The sequence below is a fragment of the Schistocerca gregaria genome, chromosome 1, assembly GCF_023897955.1.
Source record: "Schistocerca gregaria isolate iqSchGreg1 chromosome 1, iqSchGreg1.2, whole genome shotgun sequence".
In the NCBI taxonomy this organism is placed as follows: Eukaryota; Metazoa; Arthropoda; class Insecta; order Orthoptera; family Acrididae; genus Schistocerca; species Schistocerca gregaria.
Window position 1 is genome coordinate 599,096,254 of NC_064920.1, and position 23,089 is coordinate 599,119,342.

At 40.7% G+C, this 23,089-nt stretch overlaps 1 protein-coding gene across 1 annotated transcript in view; it reads left to right on the plus strand.

The window, feature by feature from the left end:
* LOC126358244 (otoferlin) overlaps positions 1 to 23,089 on the plus strand; it is a 288,211-nt gene that overhangs the window by 22,619 nt on the left and 242,503 nt on the right. Inside the window, exon 4 of the mRNA XM_050007531.1 lies at positions 8,829 to 8,985. Coding sequence (XP_049863488.1) covers positions 8,829 to 8,985 — 157 coding nt within the window. The remainder of the gene's footprint in view (positions 1 to 8,828; positions 8,986 to 23,089) is intronic.

The window sequence follows — 23,089 nt, forward strand, 5'->3', positions numbered from 1 at the left end:
AGTGGAAGTAGACAGGAAAATGTGGTCTGACTTAAAATACACTCCTGGAAATGGAAAAAAGAACACATTGACATCGGTGTGTCAGACCCACCATACTTGCTCCGGACACTGCGAGAGGGCTGTACAAGCAATGATCACACGCACGGCACAGCGGACACACCAGGAACCGCGGTGTTGGCCGTCGAATGGCGCTAGCTGCGCAGCATTTGTGCACTGCCGCCGTCAGTGTCAGCCAGTTTGCCGTGGCATACGGAGGTCCATCGCAGTCTTTAACACTGGTAGCATGCCGCGACAGCGTGGACGTGAACCGTATGTGCAGTTGACGGACTTTGAGCGAGGGCGTATAGTGGGTATGCGGGAGGCCGGGTGGACGTACCGCCGAACTGCTCAACACGTGGGGCGTGAGGTCTCCACAGTACATCGATGTTGTCGCCCGTGGTCGGCGGAAGATGCACGTGCCCGTCGACCTGGGACCGGACCGCAGCGACGCACGGATGCACGCCAAGACCGTAGGATCCTACGCAGTGCCGTAGGGGACCGCACCGCCACTTCCCAGCAAATTAGGCACACTGTTGCTCCTGGGGTATCGGCGAGGACCATTCGCAACCGTCTCCATGAAGCTGGGCTACAGTCCCGCACATCGTTAGGCCGTCTTCCGCTCACGCCCCAACATCGTGCAGCCCGCCTCCAGTGGTGTCGCGACAGGCGTGAATGGAGGGACAAATGGAGACGTGTTGTCTTCAGCGATGAGAGTCGCTTCTGCCTTGGTGCCAATGATGGTCTTATGCGTGTTTGGCGCCGTGCAGGTCAGCGCCACAATCAGGACTGCATACGACCGAGGCACACAGGGCCAACACCCGGCATCATGGTGTGGGGAGCGATCTCCTACACTGGCCGTACACCTCTGGTGATCGTCAAGGGGACACTGAATAGTGCACGGTACATCCAAACCGTCATCGAACCCATCGTTCTACCATTCCTAGACCGGCAAGGGAACTTGCTGTTCCAACAGGACAATGCACGTCCGCATGTATCCCGTGCCACCCAACGTGCTCTACAAGGTGTAAGTCAACTACCCTGGCCAGCAAGATCTCCGGATCTGTCCCCCATTGAGCATGTTTGGGACTGGATGAAGCGTCGTCTCACGCGGTCTGCACGTCCAGCACGAACGGTGGTCCAACTGAGGCGCCAGGTGGAAATGGCATGGCAAGCCGTTCCACAGGACTACATCCAGCATCTCTGCATTGCTGCGAAAGGTGGATATACACTGTACTAGTGCCGACATTGTGCATGCTCTGTTGCCTGTGTCTATGTGCCTGTGGTTCTGTCAGTGTGATCATGTGATGTATCTGACCCCAGGAATGTGTCAATAAAGTTTCCCCTTCCTGGGACAATGAATTCACGGTGTTCTTATTTCAGTTTCCAGGAGTGTATTTGAGCATGCTGTGTATGCTTGGCATAGATGCCAGCATTATGTGGTACACCGAACTCTAGCAGCTGCAATGAGAGTGAGAAATGATTATGGTAATAGAAATAGCGACTTTTTCATTACAAGAACGGTATACAATCACTCGTTTTCTCCACTTGCTTGATGTTACACCCATTGTAATTCATCGCCAGTTGAAGGAGACGTGTTGCTTGTGTCATGAAAGAGAAGAATGGAAGAATGTGCATTCGGGGGTGTGACAGTTCAAAGAAGGTCGAACGTGGCGTGAGCAAAACAATTTAGGACTAGCAATAGCCCGTTGGCGACACAGAGACGCGAATAGAGACAGTTGGTTTGTAAGATCACCGATTGAGTGTGAAAGATATCGCTCCCGTAGTTGACACTTTTGTGGTATCTGGGCACGCAATCCTGTATGATGACCTGAAAATGCAGGAGTGTCCTCTTGGTGGGTGCTACAAACGCTGTCAAGCGGACTCAAGTAGCGCGTCTGACAATTTTCCAGGTGCAATTGACCCATGATGGCGGCACGAATCGAGCTTTCTTTTCGACGGTTGTGACAATGAATAAGACACAGATACCGTTTCTGAACCCTGAAAGATAGCGCCGGTCTGCTCATTGGAAACACACACATTCGCCGCCGCCAGAAACATTTCAGAAGTAAATATAGGCACACACGAGAGCGTGCATACGGGTCCCTACTCTCTAGTCCATCTGTGAATGCAACCGGCAAAAATTACGATTTGTATGGAAAGTAGCAAAAAACTCACATTTAACAACTGAAAATATGGAAAGTTATAAATAAAAGGACAACTGAAATCGGCGTAAATTACGAAAGGCAAATAATTATTATACACACAAGTTACGTATAACTGAAATAAAAAACGGAGACCATCCCAGAAACGATTCAAGGCTCACAAAAACCTCGCAGTCTAACGTGAAGCAGTCGGTATTTCCACCAAATGCTTCCAGTGGCTACTTCGTTTACCAGATAACGTTGAAAGTTCGTAGCTCTTGTTAGGAACTAGACGTCTTCTATGAGAACTACCTTTATCGTAGTTGCAGAACGAGTCTCGATCTATCAGGTGCCATCTGTGGCCTTTGGACATCCCTCTTCTATAACATTTGGAATACTATGTACACACACGTCACTGATTTCCTATCGCACTCGTCTCCTGGCCTTGAAAGAGACTACGGGCCGTATTTGCAATTGCACATCACAAGTGATAGCCGTAACATATATCAACGAACATGTCATGTCTTCTTCCAGTTCTCAAATTTCAGATAAGATGCCTTCGAAATATTTGAAATCGATAGGGGAAGTGGCAAATAAACGACTATTGAAGATGGAATGTAGAATTAATGAGGTTGGAGACATACCAACGGACTTTCAAACAAATATCATCCACACAATCCCAAAAACAACAACGGCAGATAATCAGCAAATCATGATGAGATCATGCAGACAAACTGCTTTCACGAACAATATACAGAAAACTGGAAAACAAAATTGATTATCTATTAGATGACGATCAATTTGACTTTCAGAGAAGTGAAGGCACAAGAAAGGAAGTCCCGGAATTGTGATTGATAATGGAAGAAAACCTTAAGAAATGTTTGCTAATAGAATTTTTCGACGTGGTAAGAACGTTCAACAATGTAAAATAATGGTTATATTCAATATTATGGGAAAAGTTGGAGAAGTTCTAGGTAAAGCCAGGCAATATAAAAAGTGTATAAGAACCAAGAGGGGACAATACGACTGGAAGATCAAACACAAAGTTTTCGGATTAAAACGTAGGTAGTCTTTCAACCCACTTGCTTAAGTTACGAAGAAGCCATGACGGAATTAAAAGAAAGATTCAGGAATGGGATCAAAATTTAGGGTGGGTTGATATAAGCCACAAGATTCGCTGATGATATTGTTGCCCTAAGTGAAGTGAAGAAGATAACGAGTACAGAATAAAAATTGAGGGTAAACTGATGAAAGACGAAAGCGGTAAGGAGTAGCGGAAATGAGATTAGCGATAAACGTAACATCAAAATTTACAAACCGAAGAAATACTGCTACCTTGGAAAGAAAATAACAAGTGACGGAAAAAGTAGGGAAACCATAAAAAGAAGACTAGCACAGGCAATGGGCGCATTCGTGCCCAAAAGAAGTGTACTAACATTAAACGTCATCTTTAAGACAAGTAATGAATTTCTGAAAATGTAACTTCGGAGCCAGCATCGTATGGTAATGAAACATGGACTGTGGTGCTACAGAAGAATGTTGAAAATTAGGTAGGTTGATAAGGTTTATGATGATAAGACATGTGTTAGAACGTGAGGGAATGAGTTTCATAGTGCTAGAGGGAACACTACAGGAAGACTGAGATTAGAGTAGGCGGAGAATAAGATTGGAATACACTCAATAAATAATTCAGGCTGTAGCGTGCAAATACTACTCTGCAATGAAGAAGCTGGCACAAGACTGATGACCAGAAAAAAATCTTTTTTTATTCTCAAGTACACTGTTTCGGTCTGCATTGTCCGATGTTATTCAAGTTCAGTCTCTTATCTAGTCCCACAAAGCATTTTCCACGACCTTCCTCTTATTCACGAAGGAAGCACGTAGACCCAAGTTGCAATGTCGTCCTTCTTGTTTCCAGTCCTACAATTCTACGTCACTTCGGTTCACCGCCTGCTAACAATTTGGTGGATTACATTCGTCAGCGCGCTGCACAATTTACTCTATTACCGTTTTAAGTTATATACGACTGCTGTTCGAGGTGCGACGATATTTCACGAGTTCATTTAATAGTGTATACAAACAGGACAATGATCAATAACAGATCTGATACACGAGACACAAAGTCTTGTGAATCTCAAAATTGCCAAATACAATTTAAGGGGCAGTATATGTGATAGTGATAATTTTCTTGTTGTATCTGTGCACTGATATTGAACTCTCTCTCTCTCTCCCTCTCTCTGTCACACACACACATATAAACACACACACACGCGCGCGCGCGCGCGCTCGCGGACGCACTTCATGACACTTAGAAAGCCTAGTCATTTGGAATATTATTTTCGATAAATTTTGAAAACTGTATGTACAGACAGACACCGCACCAAACAAATTAATCTTAGTCATTTGCGAACAGTCGCCGAAAAACGTCTGTAAACTGCAAGCACAGTAAAATTTCTTTTGTGTATATCATATGCTCACCTACTGCGTACTGGTATTGTCTTATGTATATATTTATGTAACCAGGCAGGAGCAAAAGATATGAAATCATAATAAGCTAAATTGATTCAAAGTTTCTCAAACAAGTGTTCATTATCATATTTCCGATAGACACTTAATATTTAAGAACTCTTTCTCATTTTTAATTAATTTTAGAAAATTAAATTTCGCAAAGACAGGAGGAAAACTGTCTTTAAAGATCTAAACGCAGCGAAAAAATAATGGTGACGTGGTAGGTGAAACAAGGCGAGCTCATAATAGGGCCTTAGAAGTTGGAAATGTAAAAAATTCGAGAATGTTAATACATGTTTTTCACCTCAAACCTTCTCTCCGAGTGATATAATTACATTCATATTTATCACTTTTGCATGCAGATCAACGTATTTTGACAACTACTGATGTGCGGTACACGAAAGAAACATGCAGCCTTTCTCTCACTCTCAGTTGCGGAACGCTAAGGTTAGATACTATGAAATAAATTACCGATCTGGGCTATCTCACGTAAATTACGTCTACAGGAAAAGCTAGAAGTCAAAAATTTGTTGACATAAAAGGTTTCTGGGTGTGGTACCGCGTTATGTTGTATAAAACTACTGCTGGAGAAAACCACGGTTGCAGACCCAGAAGGAGGCCGCTGCAACCGTGGCCAAAACGTTGGTTTTCTCCAGCAGTATTTTTATACAATATGACGCGGTACCATACCCAGAAAACTTTTATGTCGACTGACTCTGGCCGCGGAAGCATACGCAGTTACAAAAATTTGTTGTTTGGTTCTTTCGTCGTCAACTTTCTTCCCTGAAATGCTTCAGCCAACGAAGGAGCAATCTCAGACACATATGGTATGTTGTACAATCATATGATTTATCACTGTTCCCATTTACCAGACTTCAGCAGACAGAACAGCAACATCTTTGGTATTCTGGTTGGCTTGAGGGAGGGCTCCGACAGCGAGGTCATCGGTCCCATTGGATTAGGGAAGGATGGGGAAGGAAATCGGCCGTGCTTTTTCAAAGGAACTATCCCGGCATTTTAGGTATTCTGGCCCTGCTCTTGTGACATACTTTCGACACATTGGCAAACTAACTTAATCACGTTTGTTGGCATTTACCATGGTTCGAGTGACAGCGGCAGAATCCGTGCGGAAGTTGCACACCATTAATGTATGATAAACGAAATCTTTCACGAAGTGGTTAACGGAAGTAGTACTTAGATGGCAGCTTCCCAAATAGAAATCTTTCTCTCCTATCACGAAGCTGAGTCAAACCTCGCATTGAGTGTATCTAATTACTTCTACGTCGTACTTCTGCCTTTAATACGGTCAGTCTGGTCATTTGTTATAAAATAACGTTATGAGTTGAGTGTATCTAATTACTTCTACGTCGTACTTCTGCCTTTAATACGGTCAGTCTGGTCATTTGTTATAAAATAACGTTATGAGAGATGATTTCCAATACCAACAGCAAAATCTATACTTTACATTTGCCAACGGCCTTGCTGCAGTGGTAACAACGGTTCCCGTCAAATCACCGAAGTGAAGCGCTGTCGGGCTGGGCTAGCTTTTGGATGGGTGACCATCCGGTATGCCGAGCGCTGTTGGCAGGCGGGGTGCATTCAGCCCTTGTGAGTCAAACTGAGGAGCTACTTGATTGAGAAGTAGCGGCTGCGGTCTCGGGAAGTGACATACGGCAGGGAGAGCGGGTTGCTGACCACATACCAATCCAGATCCGCCTATGGGCTGAGGATGACACGGCGGCCGGTCGGTACCGTTGGATCTTCATGGCCTGTTCGGGAGGAGTTTAGATTTTAGTTTTTTTTTTATACCTTACGTTAACTAAACATCAGGCATTTCGTATAACCCGGGACGTAACCATAGTCAACGGTTGTAACACGAGTAAGTACACTGATGACTATTAAAACTTTAGCACCAGAAAGGATAGCAAATAACGAAATTTTAATTCTTGTGCGTATAAAGTATGGTAGAAAGAATGCATTTACAAATGATTTAGGGATATACTGGGTGCAAGATTTAGTATGTATGTCTTCCATTACCGGCAGCAGCAATAGCTCTGACTCGGTTGAGTTTCGAGTGGAACTGAGTTTGTATGACGGCTACGGGTACGGGTACATCATTCAATGCTGCCACAGCTGGCGAGAGGTGGCGCCCCCGTCTCTCGGCAACCCGTGATCAATTGTTTTCAACGAGTCGGAGATACGAAGAAAATGCTGGCCGGGACAACTATCGAAGAATCACTGAATCGAGGTAGGATAGTAAAGTACGGGTAACATGCGGTCTTGCATTATCTTGTTGAAAGATAACGTCACGGAGACCTATAAGACAGAGCTCAGCCACAACTGTTAACACGTCATAAATGTAACACCTGCTGTTCAAATTATCGACTATGCGAACCAGTGATAATCATCTTTTTTACCCAATGGTATTCCAAAGCATCATGTGAGGAGCTGGGCCACTGTGACAATGACGAATACAGTCTGCCAACGTCTGTTCTCCGTGGAGCCTCCGTACACGGATTCGTCTTTGGTAATACTGTGCACAGAACTGAAATTCGTCTGAAGAGATGACATGCTATGTACTCCTGTTTCCTGTGTTTTGTTGGGCTCACCACTGTTGGCGCCCCTTTCTCTGCTGATATTTCAAGATAGACAGCAACAATGTTAGCCCCACTGACTGTCCGTGATCCCCCACATATTCTTGCGCTCAAGAATGCGGACACTTGTCTTGCTTTAAACAAGCCTACTTCCTGACTCGAGCTATGTGACGTGGCTGTACGATTCTGCATTGTCAAGCGAATAATGAGTCCGCCCTCTCGGGCGCTTGTCGAATGGGGGCATTGAGATCTTGGATGGTGTTAGTACGGTCCTCCTGAACCCATCGATTTCATATTTGCATACACTTGTGGGATCCCAACAAACGAACGCAGTAATATGGTGGAACAATAAATATCTAGATAGGCCACAATTCTGCTGTTGTCGACTTTCGACATGTGCTGGTGAACTCTTCTCCTTATACCATGAGGCGCAACACGATCTTTTCATAAACAACCAACATTCAATTGCAATTTACCAACTTGGAACCCACTGTGTAACAGTGCATTATGTACAGAATGTAGATGGTGTTACTATTTTTGCGGTTGTGCTGAAGTGCTAATCATTCGCATATCCAATTTCGCATATCGTATTTGGCAATGCTCTGGGTGCCAATACACTCGCGATAATGCGTCAGCTGTAGAGGTACGTGGAGTACGTAATTATCACTTGGCAATGGTTAGAGAGTATCTCGTCGAAAGTTCTTGCTGTTTCAGGGTTATAGACGTCTCGGTGTCAGAAGGAAGTTTATTAGAGGAGTTATTAACTGTAAAACTTACGCCACCGGATTCAGTATTCAGACGAAGCAGAAAAACAGACTAATCAAGTGGCAGTTTCTAGGTGTAACTGACGGAAGATACATAGTAACAGAGTTGAGGAACATGTACATTTTAGTTGTCTGTTGAGTCTAGCTCACAAAATGTTTTGTGAGCCTAAAAACTGCGAGCTAGTATCCTCAGTTAACGCGATTATATTTTTACTGCATGAAGGGAAAACGGATGCTGAATAAAATGTCAGTGAGAAATGAGCTGGTGTGATGAAAACTGCGATTAAGAACCTGGAGTACTGTAACTGCCACCTTTCTTTCAAGAAAGACGTCAATTTGGCTTCCTGACAGACATTTGTTATTACAAGGTAGAACAAACAGAATTGGAGACAGCAAATGCATATAAAAAAAGACCTCACCTTTTGTTTCCGTTTTCTGTAAGAGCACAATGAGCACTTTGACTGCATGCTAGTGCACCTATTTGCGCACATTTATTTTTCGCATGACCTCTGGCTCCTAAGTGCATTTGGCTTTCTTAATTCCTAACCTATTTCACATACAGGAGATATATTAGTTTTAAATTTGTATATATAAGTATTGAATCTGTATAAAAATTACGTAAAGGTACGCCATGAATCGCATCTGCACGTTTCCTTGTGACTTACAGTTCCTGTACTATTTCATGGGAAAGTCTAGTTCCTATGACGCTTGCATGAGTCATGACCACTGACTTCAACGGGTATTAGAAACAGCGATAAACATAAGAAATTCACATGTTTCAGATCATCAGTTCTACCACAAGTGGGCGCTGTTGACTGACCCCGATGACATCGCTGGCGGGCCTAAAGGATATCTGAAATGTGATATTGCTGTCATCGGCAAGGGTGACAGCATCAAGGTTCCACCGAAGAGTGAGAAAGACGAAGATGACATTGAAGCGTAAGCAGTTTCTGCCGTGACATATAAGGGCTGTCGAATGAAAACGAGACAAATGGAAAAATGAAGTAAACTTCCATTATTTCAAAAGTAATAGCCATAACTGTTAAAACGGGGTGACAATTATTGAACTATATGAAAAAAGGTAAATTAGTTACAAACTTCGGCGTTAACACACTTTATTCAACATCTAAATGTCACTACATATATTCGGATTTAGCTTATGACATGTTCGATATGCCTTCCATCATTGTCGATGACGTGGCGCAGACAAATAGCGAGATTGTGCATGACACGCTGAAGTGTCCGAACATCGATGCTGTCGATGACCTCCGGAACGGCTGTTTTCAGCTCAGTAATGGTTTTGGGGTTATTGTTGTACACCTTGTGTACCAGAATGCGGTCCCCAAAGTGCTCCTCCAGCACATCAAACACTCTTCTGCTTCAATCGAGTCGAGCTCCGTCTTGCATGAACCACATCTCGTCGAAATCAGGCTCACTTTGGATAATGGGGTTGAAATCATCTTCCAAAACCTTCATGTACCGTTCGGAAGTCACCGGGCCATCAAGGAATATCGCATCGATTATTCCGTGACTGGACACTGCATAACACACAGTTACTCGTTGAGGTTGAAGAGACACTTGGATCGCGAAATGTGGATTATCTGTCCCCCAAATGGCCAGATTTACTTATTGACGAACCCATCTAAATGAAAGTGGGCTTCGTCGCTAAACCAAACCATGAATGCACATATTAATTCCCAATCATCCCCCGCGGCTAACAGTGCCGTTTGAATCTCATAACGCAAACCGTCTAGAAGTTATAACGATTTTATTTCATACAGTTCAATAATTGTCACCCAGTGCATTTATCCCACTGTGAAATAAGACGGCCAATGCCTTCATGGAAAAATGTTTGCGGTTGCCTAGAGAATCATGATTGTACTCAGGTGTGTAGCTCTTCGTTAAAGCAAATCGCGCCCATTAATGTTTTTCTTCATGGCTTCAAAAATATGAATATCCTCTGGGGAGAGATCGAGACTGTTTGGAGTATGTGTAAGGGCTTCCTAGAGAAACTTTTTCAGTGTAGTCGAAACAACCTTGGCTACACGTGGTCACAACACTTTTGAAATTATGAACAGTTTACTTACTGGTTTTCCATCTGTCTCGTTTCCATTTGACTGCGCATTATACCTACGTTCGCTATACCGTAAAAGTTAAATAACTAAAATATATGATGTTATCATCAACAAACAGATGTTTATACACCTACTTCAAATGCATCTGATCTAGCTCCATTTACAATGTAGGAGGCATCCAGGTAATAATCTACTTTTCTCCCAGCCCTCTTCAAGTGGTCTCATGTGGCGTTCTCGATGCTGAAACCATAAGGGAAGAGTCATGCAATGGAACACGGGGACGTTGTGACCACATACTGCCGGGAACGGAATTCGACAGACCCTCGTCTTTTGTTTATGCTCAACTGCAAAGCTTTGCTGCCCGTTACGCACCATGACAGACAAGGAGACCAACACACTGTCAACTCACATGTGTTGCTAATGTGCGTTGCAGGAAACAAAAAATGGTATTCCAAGTGGACGGAAGTTAGGAGATAACCAAAGATGAAATTTAAGAAAAAGTGCTTTAGCAAAAGGGTGCATTTTTTCTGTTATAAAACGAGAATGGGAAATAGTTCTCTAACAGCATCAGAACCAGTAATAACGACATTCTTCATGATATATACCTTTTTATATGACAGATTGGAGAGCTCTGCAATTTTGCTTTCAATATAGCGTCTAAGCTCTTCACTACCGACATGTGCACTCATTTTACATTCTTATCATTGCCGTTTCAGTGAATGGAGACAGCAACAGACCTGAGACGCCGCTGTTCGGATATATTAGCTAGACATTTCTTACACATTAGAATTGCTGCTCACATTACATGAAATTCCGTGAATTAGATAGTGCAGAAAACTATCGACAGTAACCAATACTTCTGAGTTTCTGTCACGTTGATCACATCACACGAAGGAGATGGACGTTCAGTGTGTCGCTAAGGAGCCAATAGTGACAGCTTTAGAGAAGGATGAGACAAAACTCGTATCTATCGGTATTAAAGTGATTTTATGTCTATATGCGAACCATGTTGTGTGTTAATATAGTCCTCGTTCTTGCACTGAATACATGATAATTTTTTCCTGTTGTTCCTGTCAAACTTTTAAGTAAAATGAAATCAGCTAAACAGCTGTACTAGTACTAAGAGCACTTATTCGTTGGCAGTAAAGACACAAGGGATCCCTCCGTAACTAATCGCTACAGGCCTCAGAACCACACCATTACTCGACCGGCCGCGTGCCAGCTTCCAATTACCCGATAGGATGATAGGAAGGCGACAACTTTTCGCACAGCAGTCTCTGATTATTTCCTCAAAAGAGAATATTCCATTATAATTGACGTATCCACTAATTTTAACGCTTGCGCAAGACGTATTGGCTAAAATATTAAAGCAAATGTAACACAAATATAAACTAATTGTGATGACATTGCTGACAGTTTTCTTTATACTAACGTTAATAATACAATAACCGACACGCGGTGTCCCGAATCAATACAGCACCCAAAGAAAAACAAATCTTTGGGAGTCATATTACAGTGGTTACTAGTTTTATTAATAGCGCGACTACAGAGTGCGGGTAACAGCGAAACGAATTTCTAGTTTCCGAAATTAGAGTGGCAAACTTAGCTCGCTTCCTGTTTACAATTCCCATACATTAATACCCGTAACTTAAGAATAAGAAACTTTACAGCTGCAGTTAATTGGTTCAAAATCGGCATTTTATTAAAATGATTAATGACAACTGTGTGAATCATTTTGGGCCGAAATGCTAACACATACGATTATTTTGAATGACAATTTATAGAAGCGAGTTTTGCTAAACAGATAAACTTACTTGTTTACTCATATCAGCTGACATAACACTGATCAACAAACACAGACACCAGCGGTTCTTATCCTGCTCATAAGATTTTGTTCATTTCTGTGTATTGCTCACCATGATTTTACCATCTCAAACAAAAACGTGTATTTAATTTTCATAATGCTGAGTATCGTAAGCGCTGTGAAGAAATTATATTGGTCACCCACAGTCTTGTTCCATAATCTCGAAAAACAGATAACTTTGTAGGACCAAACGAATTTCTCGAAGTAATCAGTTCGCAAACAAATAACTTTTTTTTTCAATAACGACACAAAAGCTAAATTACTTGTATAAACAACATCAGAGTTTTCATTAGCTGCGACATCCAACTCTCCAATTCTGTCACGGTATATACCGGCTTCATCCCACTTGTTGTCGGGACACATCATGTTAAAATAATGAGACGTGAGACGTAATAGCTCAAGTGAGAAACGTAAAGAAATTCTTTTGGAGGGATATAAAAAAACCAAACCAATGCACCAGGCCACCTGAGAAAAAAAGAAAGAAAGAAAAGAAAAGAAAAAAAGAAACCGAAATCGACTATCTACTTATATTGAAATTAGACGAGAGTTTTACCCCACTGCTTCCTTTATTTTCTAAACGGAATTTCATCTGCTAAAAGTGTCAGTGTGATGGAACTGAAAATACACTGAAGAGCCAAATAAACTGGTACACCTGCCCAATATCGTGTAGGGCCACCGCGAGCACACAGTAGTGCCTCAGGACGACGTGGCAAAATAGTGCTGGAGGGGATTGACATCATGAATCCTGCAGGGCTGTCCACAAACCCGTAAGAGTGCGAGGGTGTGGAGATCTTTTCTGAACAACACGTAGCAAGGCATCCCAGATATACTTAATAATAATCACGTCTGCGGAGTTTGATGGCCGGCAGAAGTGTTTAAACTCAGAAGACTGTTCCTGGAGTTACTCTAGCAATTCTGGACGTGTGGGGTGCTGCATTGTCCTGCTGGATTTGTCAAGTCCATCGGACTGCACAATGGGCATGAATGGATGCAGGTGATCAGACAGGATACTTACGTACGTGTCACTTATCAAGAGTCGTATCTAGACCTATCAGGGGTCCCATATAACTCCAACTGGAAACGCCCCACACCATTACAGAGCCTCCACCAGCTTGAACAGTCCCCTGTTGACATGCAGGTCCTTACTTAGTGAGGTTGTCTCCTTTTCCGTACATCTCCATCCACTCGATACAATTTGAAACGAGACTCGTCCGACGAGGCAACAGTCCAGTGTTGTTGGCTGACGCCCCCTGGAGAGACGTAAAGCTCTGTGTTGTGCAGCCATCAAGGGTACACAAGTGAGCATCGGCTCCGAAAGCCCATATCGATTATGTTTCGTCGAATGATTGGCACGCTGACACATTTTGATGGTTTAGCACTGAAATCTGCAGCACTCTGCAGAAAGGTTGCACTTCTGTCACGTTAAATGATTCTCTTCAGTCGTTGTTGATCCCGTTCTTGCATAATCTTTTTCCGGCCACAGCGATGTCGGAGATTTGATGTTTTACTGGTTTCCTGATATTCACGCTACACTAGTGAGATGGTCGTACGGGAAAATCCCTACTTCATCTCTACTTCGGAGATGCAGTGTCCCATTACTGCTGCGCCGACTATAACACCACTTTCAAAGTCACTTGCATCTTAACAACGTGCCGTTGTAGCAGTAGTAACCGATTTAACAACTACGCCAGACACTTGTCTTATATAGGCGTTGCCGAACTCAGCGCCGTATTCTGCCTGTTTATATATCCCTGTGTTTGGATAAGCATGCCTACACGAGTTTCATTGGCGCTTCAGTGTATAATTAGTGTGCTTCCTAAACCGCCTATAATAACCACACTTTCCAGAAACATTTCCTCCAAAGACCTCGTGGCTGCTTGACAGTTTCTCCTCGACGCAGCGGACGACAGCCAGCCGGCGCTCACCCAGACGATCGCCACGATTCGCACATTGCGCCAGAGACGTACAGCGCAGTTTGCTGCTTTTGCATTGAAAAGCGTGAAATTATTTTTTATTGTGTTTCATTTTCCGCGCCGAATACCTGCTACAATCAGAGTGTAACATCAGTGGTTTGACCATTGCTGCTGTAGGATATGACGCAACAGTTTTGTGATCGACCATTGCCGACAAATTTTACGTGAAATAAATAGGTTGGTGAATAAGTTCGTGGAATTTTTGATTGGCTTGTCACGCAGGTTGCTATAAGTATATTCATCAGCTGTTCTCTATTTTAGGTTTTGGTATTGTTCTTGTGTCTTGCATACTTGAAAGTTATGAACAGTGTCGCTTAAGCGTTACAAAAAGGAGCGTTAAATAAAAAGTCTCTAACTTTTTCAGCATTACGTTCGCTTTGATTATTGTTAGATGAAGAGGGAAGGAATGATATGCGGCGAACACAGTTCGTAACTTTTGTACGCTTCAAATAGGATCATATTCTTATGAATTATTCGTCATATTCGATGGGAAAGGTTAAAAAGTCGGGGAAAAAATAAACATTTGCCTTTAACATCCCTTAGTACTTGCTTTATGCAGCTTAGGGAAATCCTAATCAGGATAGCCAGACAGTGATTTGTGCCACTGTACTTCCTAACAAAGGCGTAAGAGAACTGTATTCTCTAATTGGAAACAACAATGTGCTATAAATGCATTTTTGTGTGAACGTTTTCAGCTGCCGTATGTTAAGTGCATTGAAAGTATGAAACGTCCCCTTAGAAAAATTATACACGACTGTGCTTAAACTGACACACAATAGTGTTTGGCGCAACGCAATCTGACTTTCAATAATCCCTACAAAAGAATGGCCCTGACTAACATTAACCTATATGTTTCACAAATCACTTACCACACAAAAATCTTCGTTACTCGAACTACTGCAATACAGCGAGCGCCACTACTGCCAGCTAACTAAAAGATTCAAACTACGGAAGTCACTAACTACTGATAGGCACAGTTAGCAAACGAAAGATTTTAATAGAGAACAAACAATGTATTTACCTTTATAGTCATTATATATATATATATATATATATATATATATATATATATATATATATATATATATATATCAGTTCATGACACCAATTCTTACAAATTTCAAAACTCCGCCATCTCTCTCCCCACGTCCACCACCGCTGGCGGCTCACCTCCAACTGCGCAACGCTACGCGCCGCTAACAGCCAACTGCCGCTGCCCAACACTACAATGGCAGACAACAATGCAAACCAGCCACAGACTGCACACAGCACAAACATTGAGCGCTACCTGGCGTTACCATTAAAAAATTCTAAACAGCCTACTTACATAGCCCCCATGCTCCCCACAAAAAAATTTACAAATTGTTTTGGGCAGTGGCCAATACAGATTTGAAAATTTTTTTCATAATTACAATAACAAAGAAATGAAATGCACACACTTATCGATACAATGTTGGTCAAAAGCTAAAATTTTCTCACAGTCCATAAAGACAGTCCTGAACATTCATCAAAGTAAAATTGCAGTGTTTTTCTCAAAGTCTGAGTAGTAAAAGAAAATGCACATGGAAGTAGTGGATTTCCATACAGTCTGGAAGAAGTAGTGTTGTCCTTCCAACAGAAAGACAGTGCTGACTCTTGACATGCAGACACGTAATGGGCCACAACAGAGCAAACCCACAGCAGAGTCAGTCGAAGTTTTAAAGAATATTGGTAGATAGGTCGTCACAGAGTAACCACATTGTAGTCCTGGTAGAGATTACGGTATTGGTGGGCCACCAGAGGTGCAGACCCACTGCAGTCCTTGTAGAAATAATGGTATTGGTGGGTCATCAAAGGTGTAGACCCACTGTAGTCCTTGTAGAGATGGCCAGCAGCCATCTGTTTGACTGTGCAGGCGCACAATCACCATTGAAGAGTCTTGTGGATAATATAGAAAGTCCATAACCACCACTTGTGCACTCACAAAAATTGTTTTTGAAATGTCCTTAGAACCAGCAATGCTGTTATCCAGTCCCTTACTGAATTATTAACACACGTGCAAACACTATCAGTCCCTACTTCTCACATATTGTCCATATACTATGACCAACAGAAACGTGTGCAGTGAAATGTAATTTACAAGTTACTTAATTTGATGAATTGGTATCAATTACAATTTTATAACATAAGAATACAATAACAAAGATACAAAATATATCATTAAGGAACATAACAATACACATAACATTTGTAGTAGTACAGGCTTTACAAAAGAATCGAAATAGCAAATACATCAGTGTTACAAAAATTACGACAAAAGTACATACATAAAAGATCAGAATAACTTTTGAAACATCAACTTCACACATGAGCATTAGAACAAAACAGAATAAATAATGTGTAAACATCTTTACAAAGTAAATAATATGTTATTAATGCAAATTATATTTGAGGATAACAGTATTCCTCATCATAGTGAATGTAGCTTAGTATTAGAAAAATTCTGCAACGTAAGTCTTATCAGATAAACATATAAAGACCGGTAGAACATAAATACACAAGGGTACACAAACACATAGTGGGATAACAGAAGGAAAGGACAGGGTTTGTTTTCAGTGTAACATTTGGTACTGCAGTCCAACTCAAAACTTCATTCTGTAGATCTTTCGTCATATCTCAACATTTGTTTCCACCAAAAATACCCAACCAAGCATGCTTTTTGTATTTTGTTCACATCCTCTTTCAAAAATCGTTTTTATCCACTGTACACTACTTTTTTTTGGCAAAATCATTTCTTATAGCTTCTCAATGCATTTCTTCCAATTCATCACAACTCGTTCTCTTTTACAACCTACCCCATCTTAAGCTAACTTAAAGCTACTGAGCTCAGATGCTAAACAAAGGGACGAGGCAATGTAGCAGCACAAAACAATTAATACAAACAGCAACAATAAAAAACAATGGAAATTGGCAAATCAAGCAGCAGTAAATGTAATAACTTATATCTAAACATGACAAACCCACAAGCAGAAAAAAATAGTACACTAAAGACAACAATGCAGATAAGAGAAATGTATATTCACATCTTAATGTCTATTAAATTAAAGTGGCACGCCACAAAAACTGATTCTAAAAAAAAAATTATCAAGTACTGGAAAAGAAAATTATATATGCAGTTACTGTTACTAGTCCCTTCTTATTGTTCTTTCCTTTCCAAGTGCACCTTTTTTTTTTTTTTTTTTAAGAATGTGGATCATAAAATTATTATTTAACATATCTGTTGACAGAAAGTTTTCACATTAGCAAATGCATTTAATTTTATTTTATAAAACCAATGCTGTAACACAGCTGGAAAACAGATATTAAATGAAACAAGCAACTATGAAAGGCAAAGCATAAAAATATCATTCAATAGTCATGTGACATTTCATAAGTTAGTACAAATTCTCTCAACTCTCGTAGAAAGACGCTTGTCATTGTCAGGTATGCAGATGATAGAAAATATCTTTCCAAGTAATGAGCGTGTCGTTTTTGCGATGCTTTCTACAAAGGAATGTTAATAGCGAGGATAATGCCCTCTTTTTTTCACCTCATGGCTTTCTTTTGTCAGACGACTACCTCTCAGCTGGGCGCCCAAAACGCATTACGTCAAGGTCACTTACCTTTCTTACTGAAATATTTACTACAGCAGTTTCCTCTACAGTGGCAGTCTCATATAAAAATATTTCACAGGTCAAGAATTTGCGTTACACATCTGTAGAAACAAAATCCTATTGATATAACAGTGTCCAAAAAATTTTCGTCGGCATTGTAATACATTCACGCATTTACATACATTTCATAACTCTTGAAGTACGATTCTTGGTTTCCAACAACCTTTTTCACAAACCAGAGTCGCTAACCACTACTCATTATTCCTTACCTTATTACACATATACATAATCGTCGACACTTCTTCAATATTTCATCATAACAAATAAGTAGCATAATCAAATTCCTCATACAGCATCAGCTTATTGATCATAAACATACCTCAGCAGCATAATACACATAGTCATCATAATAATAACATCATAACACCTCAGTCAAATTCTCAAAATCGTCGTAGCTTCCTCCAATAATTTCAAAACCTAAAAAAATTCTCTGCTCATGACAAAAGTGTCATCTACCTCAAACGTACTTTAAAAATCGTGATCCCATACCAAATACATCATTCAGAGCTCTCATAGTATCACAATGGTTCCGAAAAAATATGAACATTTCACAAAATACAGACAAAATAAAATTTCATAAGTGTGAAGTTTTCCAACTGTGTAATTGCGTAAACATCTGTCAGTGACGTAGAAAAAAAAGTTAGTTTCTCTGTTAAATAATCAGATAGCTGTCTAATTCTGTGTTAGAGAAATATGGTACCGATGTGTAAAGTTGTATAAGCAAATACCATATTAGCTAGGGCTCCTTGTGCTTGCCAGACACATGGTACACCAAGTAAGCGTGTTGTACCCCCCTGAGGATTAATGTAATTATATCCTCAGGTGTTACAGATTACAGCAATGGAATGAAATGTATCACGGAAAACCTTTGTATCATTGTACTTCAAATATCTTTAAAAATAAGTGTTTTAAGTACAAAATTAATCACTCAAATACGTATACTGTAGCGCTAAACTGTGCGTCGTGTTGTAAGATAATCTCTGTGGAAGTGTCGTAGTTATCGTCCTCCGAAAGCTAAGTTCTGCAGAAGTCAATGTACTTACCTCATGACAAACAAAAGTGAAATGCTTTGCGTATAGACATCGTAGTTATTACGTACCTTACCGTGATCAAGAAAGTACTATAATGTAACGTATTGTTGTGCTACAAAAAAGGCTGTCTCATTGTAGCTATACCACAAAGTTACTACTAAAACATGTTTTCCTTTCCAGAAGAATTCAGAAAAATTGTGCAGATATAAAACAGATACACCGCAAAAGCACAATGTAAATTGTGTCACACATTAGTAGCGTCGTGATATAATCGTGTAGCTATTAAAGAAACCAAATGCTAAGTCATCTTTAATCTCACAGAAAGTACTTCAAATAAAGAATATCTTTTCAACTAAACCAAAATATTGCATTAAAATATCATTAACAGTATATGTCCTAAGTATGTAAGCCTTATAGTCGTTACGTAATCGTGCAACTACCAAGCAAGAATGTACAAATAACAACACTGTGTCGTCTGTTCACTATAACAATGCATTCGTAATTTCTGTTTAAAAATGTTCCCTACGGTCTAGACTGGATAGTTAACTTCAAACATTGTTGCATGTTAACAATTTTTTAGTCTGACAAAGCATACTATTAATGTAAAGTGAAAAGTTATATGGCAAAGGCAAAGTTAAAAAGCAGATTATCTTTCAATAAACGGTTTTACATGTGAAATGTAGTACAATCCTTTACTCTTCCTAGTGCTCAGAGTTAACTTGAACGCAATTATCATGCGGTATACGTCGGTAAAGAATACTGGAATTTTTCTCAAGGTTAGCGTCTATGTTATTTTTCTCTGCGCCAGCCGGAGCACGCGGCTGCCTGCGGTGCGAGTCATTGTCTGTCTCTTTGCTGGCGCGCGCCGTTATTGGGATTAGGAGACCTAACTTCTACAAATTCACCTTGCCGAGAGGGCCCAGCTCTGTTTGAATCCCGCCAGTTCTGATGAAATTCCGGTCTGTTGTTATGATTATATCGTCTGTCGTCATGTCGGTAGTTCCTGTAGTTTCTTTCCTGTCGGTTAAGTGGTGGAGAATTTCTCCCTGAGTTATCACGGCGCAGTGGACCCTTGCGTCTGAAATTATTCTGTCTCCCGTGATAATAATTATTTCCGTGATAACAATTATTTTGGTTTCCATATTGTCTGTTTCTATCATTGTCTGTGTAATATTCATGACTACGGAAATGTGATCTTTCTTTGTAACTATTACTACTCTGCCAACGGTTGTCATACGGTTGGTGTCTCTTTTGGTCACGATTTGTGTTGTGAGAATTGCCTTGTCGTGTCCAGTTATTGTTTCTTTCACCGCGGAATTGCGACGGATGTGACCTGTAATTGTTGTGTTCCTGTTTTCGCGTTCCGCGATTGTCAGTGTCAATTTGTAATTCTTGTAAGAGCTCCTGAAAAGCTTCAATGTCGTCTTTGCAACGTCCTGCCAAAATAATAAGCCGTAAATGTTCCGGTAATTTGATTAAGCAAATGCGGATGAGTTCTGAGGCGCTGTATGGGTTTGACAGGTACTGATTCTTGTGCAACATGTTTTCAAAACATTTCACAAGACTGGAAAATTCAGATTGTTCGAAATGTTTCATCATTATGATGCCATGTTTTACTCGGTCTTGTGTAGCTTGAGACCAATATGCTGAGAGGAAGGCATGATAAAATTCTCCTTCACTGTGGCAATCGTGAATGACCGATCGCATTCTTACAGCTGGTTCATCCTCCAAGTAGCCACACATAAATTCTAATATGTGTTCTAATGACCAGTTGGGAGGAAAACAATGAGATAATTGATGAAGCCACGCTTGTGGATGAATGTCGTTGCCAGAATTATTAAATATTTTGAATTTACGTGTAGTAATGAACAGCTTATAGTCAAAATCATCATGTCGGCGTTTCGCATGTCGGTCATTGTTACATCGTTTCGGCGGTTCCATATCGAAATTCAGTGTACCTTTCCAATTTCTTTCGTGATTTCCGAAATGCCCTGTGTTATTATTTTGTGGTTGTTCTGTATTGCTATGTCCCTCTTCCCGTACTGGGGCGCGAATGTCCTCTGAAATATGTAATTCTTGTATTACTTGAGCCAACTGATCTTGTACTTCCCGCATTTCTCTTTTGTACTGTGTGTTAATTTGATTTTGATTCTGCTTGAATTTTCTAATTTGTTCATACTCTTCAGTGTCAGTGAAGGCTACAGGTTTTGTGTCATTCAGATCATCATCTACCTTTGTAGGTAAGTTAGTGAACTGATCTGAAAGTTCGGCTACTTTATCCGATAGTGAAATTATTTCCTCTGTGTGTCTTTCTGAACCAATTTTCAGAGTATCTACTGTGTCCTTTAAGTTCGCTTGAGTTTTTGCAAGTTGCGTAACCGAATCGGTAGATGCAACTGAGTCAATTTTAGCTTGCAAGGTCTCATGATTTTCATGAACAATAGTTTGCAGTTCTTTTATGGCTGCTTCGTGATTCTGTAATGCATTTTCATGCTCCAAAAAAATAGGTTGGAAATGCTCACAAATTTGTGTTTTTACGTCATTACAGACTTTTTGACATTTCGATTCAATGTTATGTAACTCATTAGTTAAATCTTCACGTGTTTGTTCAAGTGTGGTGTCTAACTTTTGAAGCTTTTGTTCCATTGTGTCTAACTTTTGAAGATTTTGTTCCATTGTGTCTAACTTTTGAAGATTTTGTTCCATTGTGTCTAACTGTTGCTGTGTTTGTCTCTGATTTTGTTTCATTTGCTGCATTAATTGCAATAATAATGTATTAGTGTCTTGGAATCTGTTCCTCTATGCTTTTCGGCAGTGCATTTGCACCGGCAACATTCACATTTTGACAGGCAGAAAATGTGTCTTGACTTATTTGAGGAAACGGTGAGGACGCAAAACCTGAATGTACAGTATTTCCTAGATTGTGTCCTGTCGTTTCGGATTCCTGTCGCGAGCTGTTGCCGACCGATCGATCGATAATGCTTCCCTGTTCACTAATTGTTTCACTGTCTACACCATTATTTGCAGCCCGCTCCATTTCCCTATGCACTATTACCAAATTACTACTTTGAACATTAGTTAATTCATTACATGGTGGCGCTAACATACTGCTTTCGTCTTCACTGTCATTTTTCAGTTTACTTTGGAGCCTAGTATTACGTTTTTCACACGCCATTATTGTCACAATATTTCACACGACAACACAGAAAAACACAATTTGAAGAGCAAAAATAAGAGAACACATTAACATAGCACTGAAAATAATATCTAGTTAATTGAAAGCGCAGCTGCGAAATACTTGGTGCAAATCTACGTGCATGCCACAACTGTTTTACTGTATAACAATGAAAGACTACAACCACAAAGGAGATTCTCTCTACAATTACGCGCTAGCAATAAACAAAGTCTACACTTATTACACAAACTACAAGAAAAAAAATCAGAAGATTCCAGTGAGGTATCCTCGGCTAAGGGTCGACATATGAAACGTCCCCTTGGAAAAATTATACACAATGCAAACCAGCCACAGACTGCACACAGCACAACCACTTATTTTCAGAGCACTACGTGACGTTACCAGTAAAAAACCTAAACAGCCTACTTACAAAAGAAAATGTTGTCTGAGATTTTACAAAAGACACCTCATGCAGTGACCAGTGTGAGCCTACAACGATAATGTTATGCATCTTGCACAAAAATGTGTTGTTTACTGTGAATTCCTTCCAGAGGTATGTCCTTCGCAATAAGCCATTATTGTCAATGACCGAGACCCTTTGCGGTTCAGTATAGGGAAAATGCATCGAGTATCGCAACTGCTGATTTTACAGAGGAACTATCCAGGAGCTTTCTAAGTTATGTCACACCACTCTTATTCTTCTGATCTTACACCCTCAATTATTTACCTTTTTTGTTCCTTGTCGAACAAGCATAACACAAATGGGGTTAAATTTCGGCTTGACCATAGCATCAACTGCAAAGTTATAGGTTGCTACAGGCGTGAAATCGGAAAACTATCTCAACATTGTCAGACTTGTAAATACACACATCAAAAAAAGTTTTGGATCACATGGCTTCTGGGAGTTCCGAAACCTGTACAGAATATTTGAATAGAGATCAACGTAATCATAATTTCCCCCCTTTTTATTGCTCGTGAAAACCACAAATTGCATGTTGTACCACCAAACAGCGAGACCTTCAGAGATGGTAGGTCAGGTTGCTGTACACACCGATACCTCTAATACCAACTAGCACGCCGTCTTACATTGATGCATGACTGTATTCGCCGTGGCATACTATCCACAAGTTCACAAGGGCACTATAGGTCCATATTATCCCGCTCTCCAACGGCGATTCGGCGTAGATCCCTCAGAGTGGTTGGTGGGTCACGTCGTCCATAAACAGCACTTTT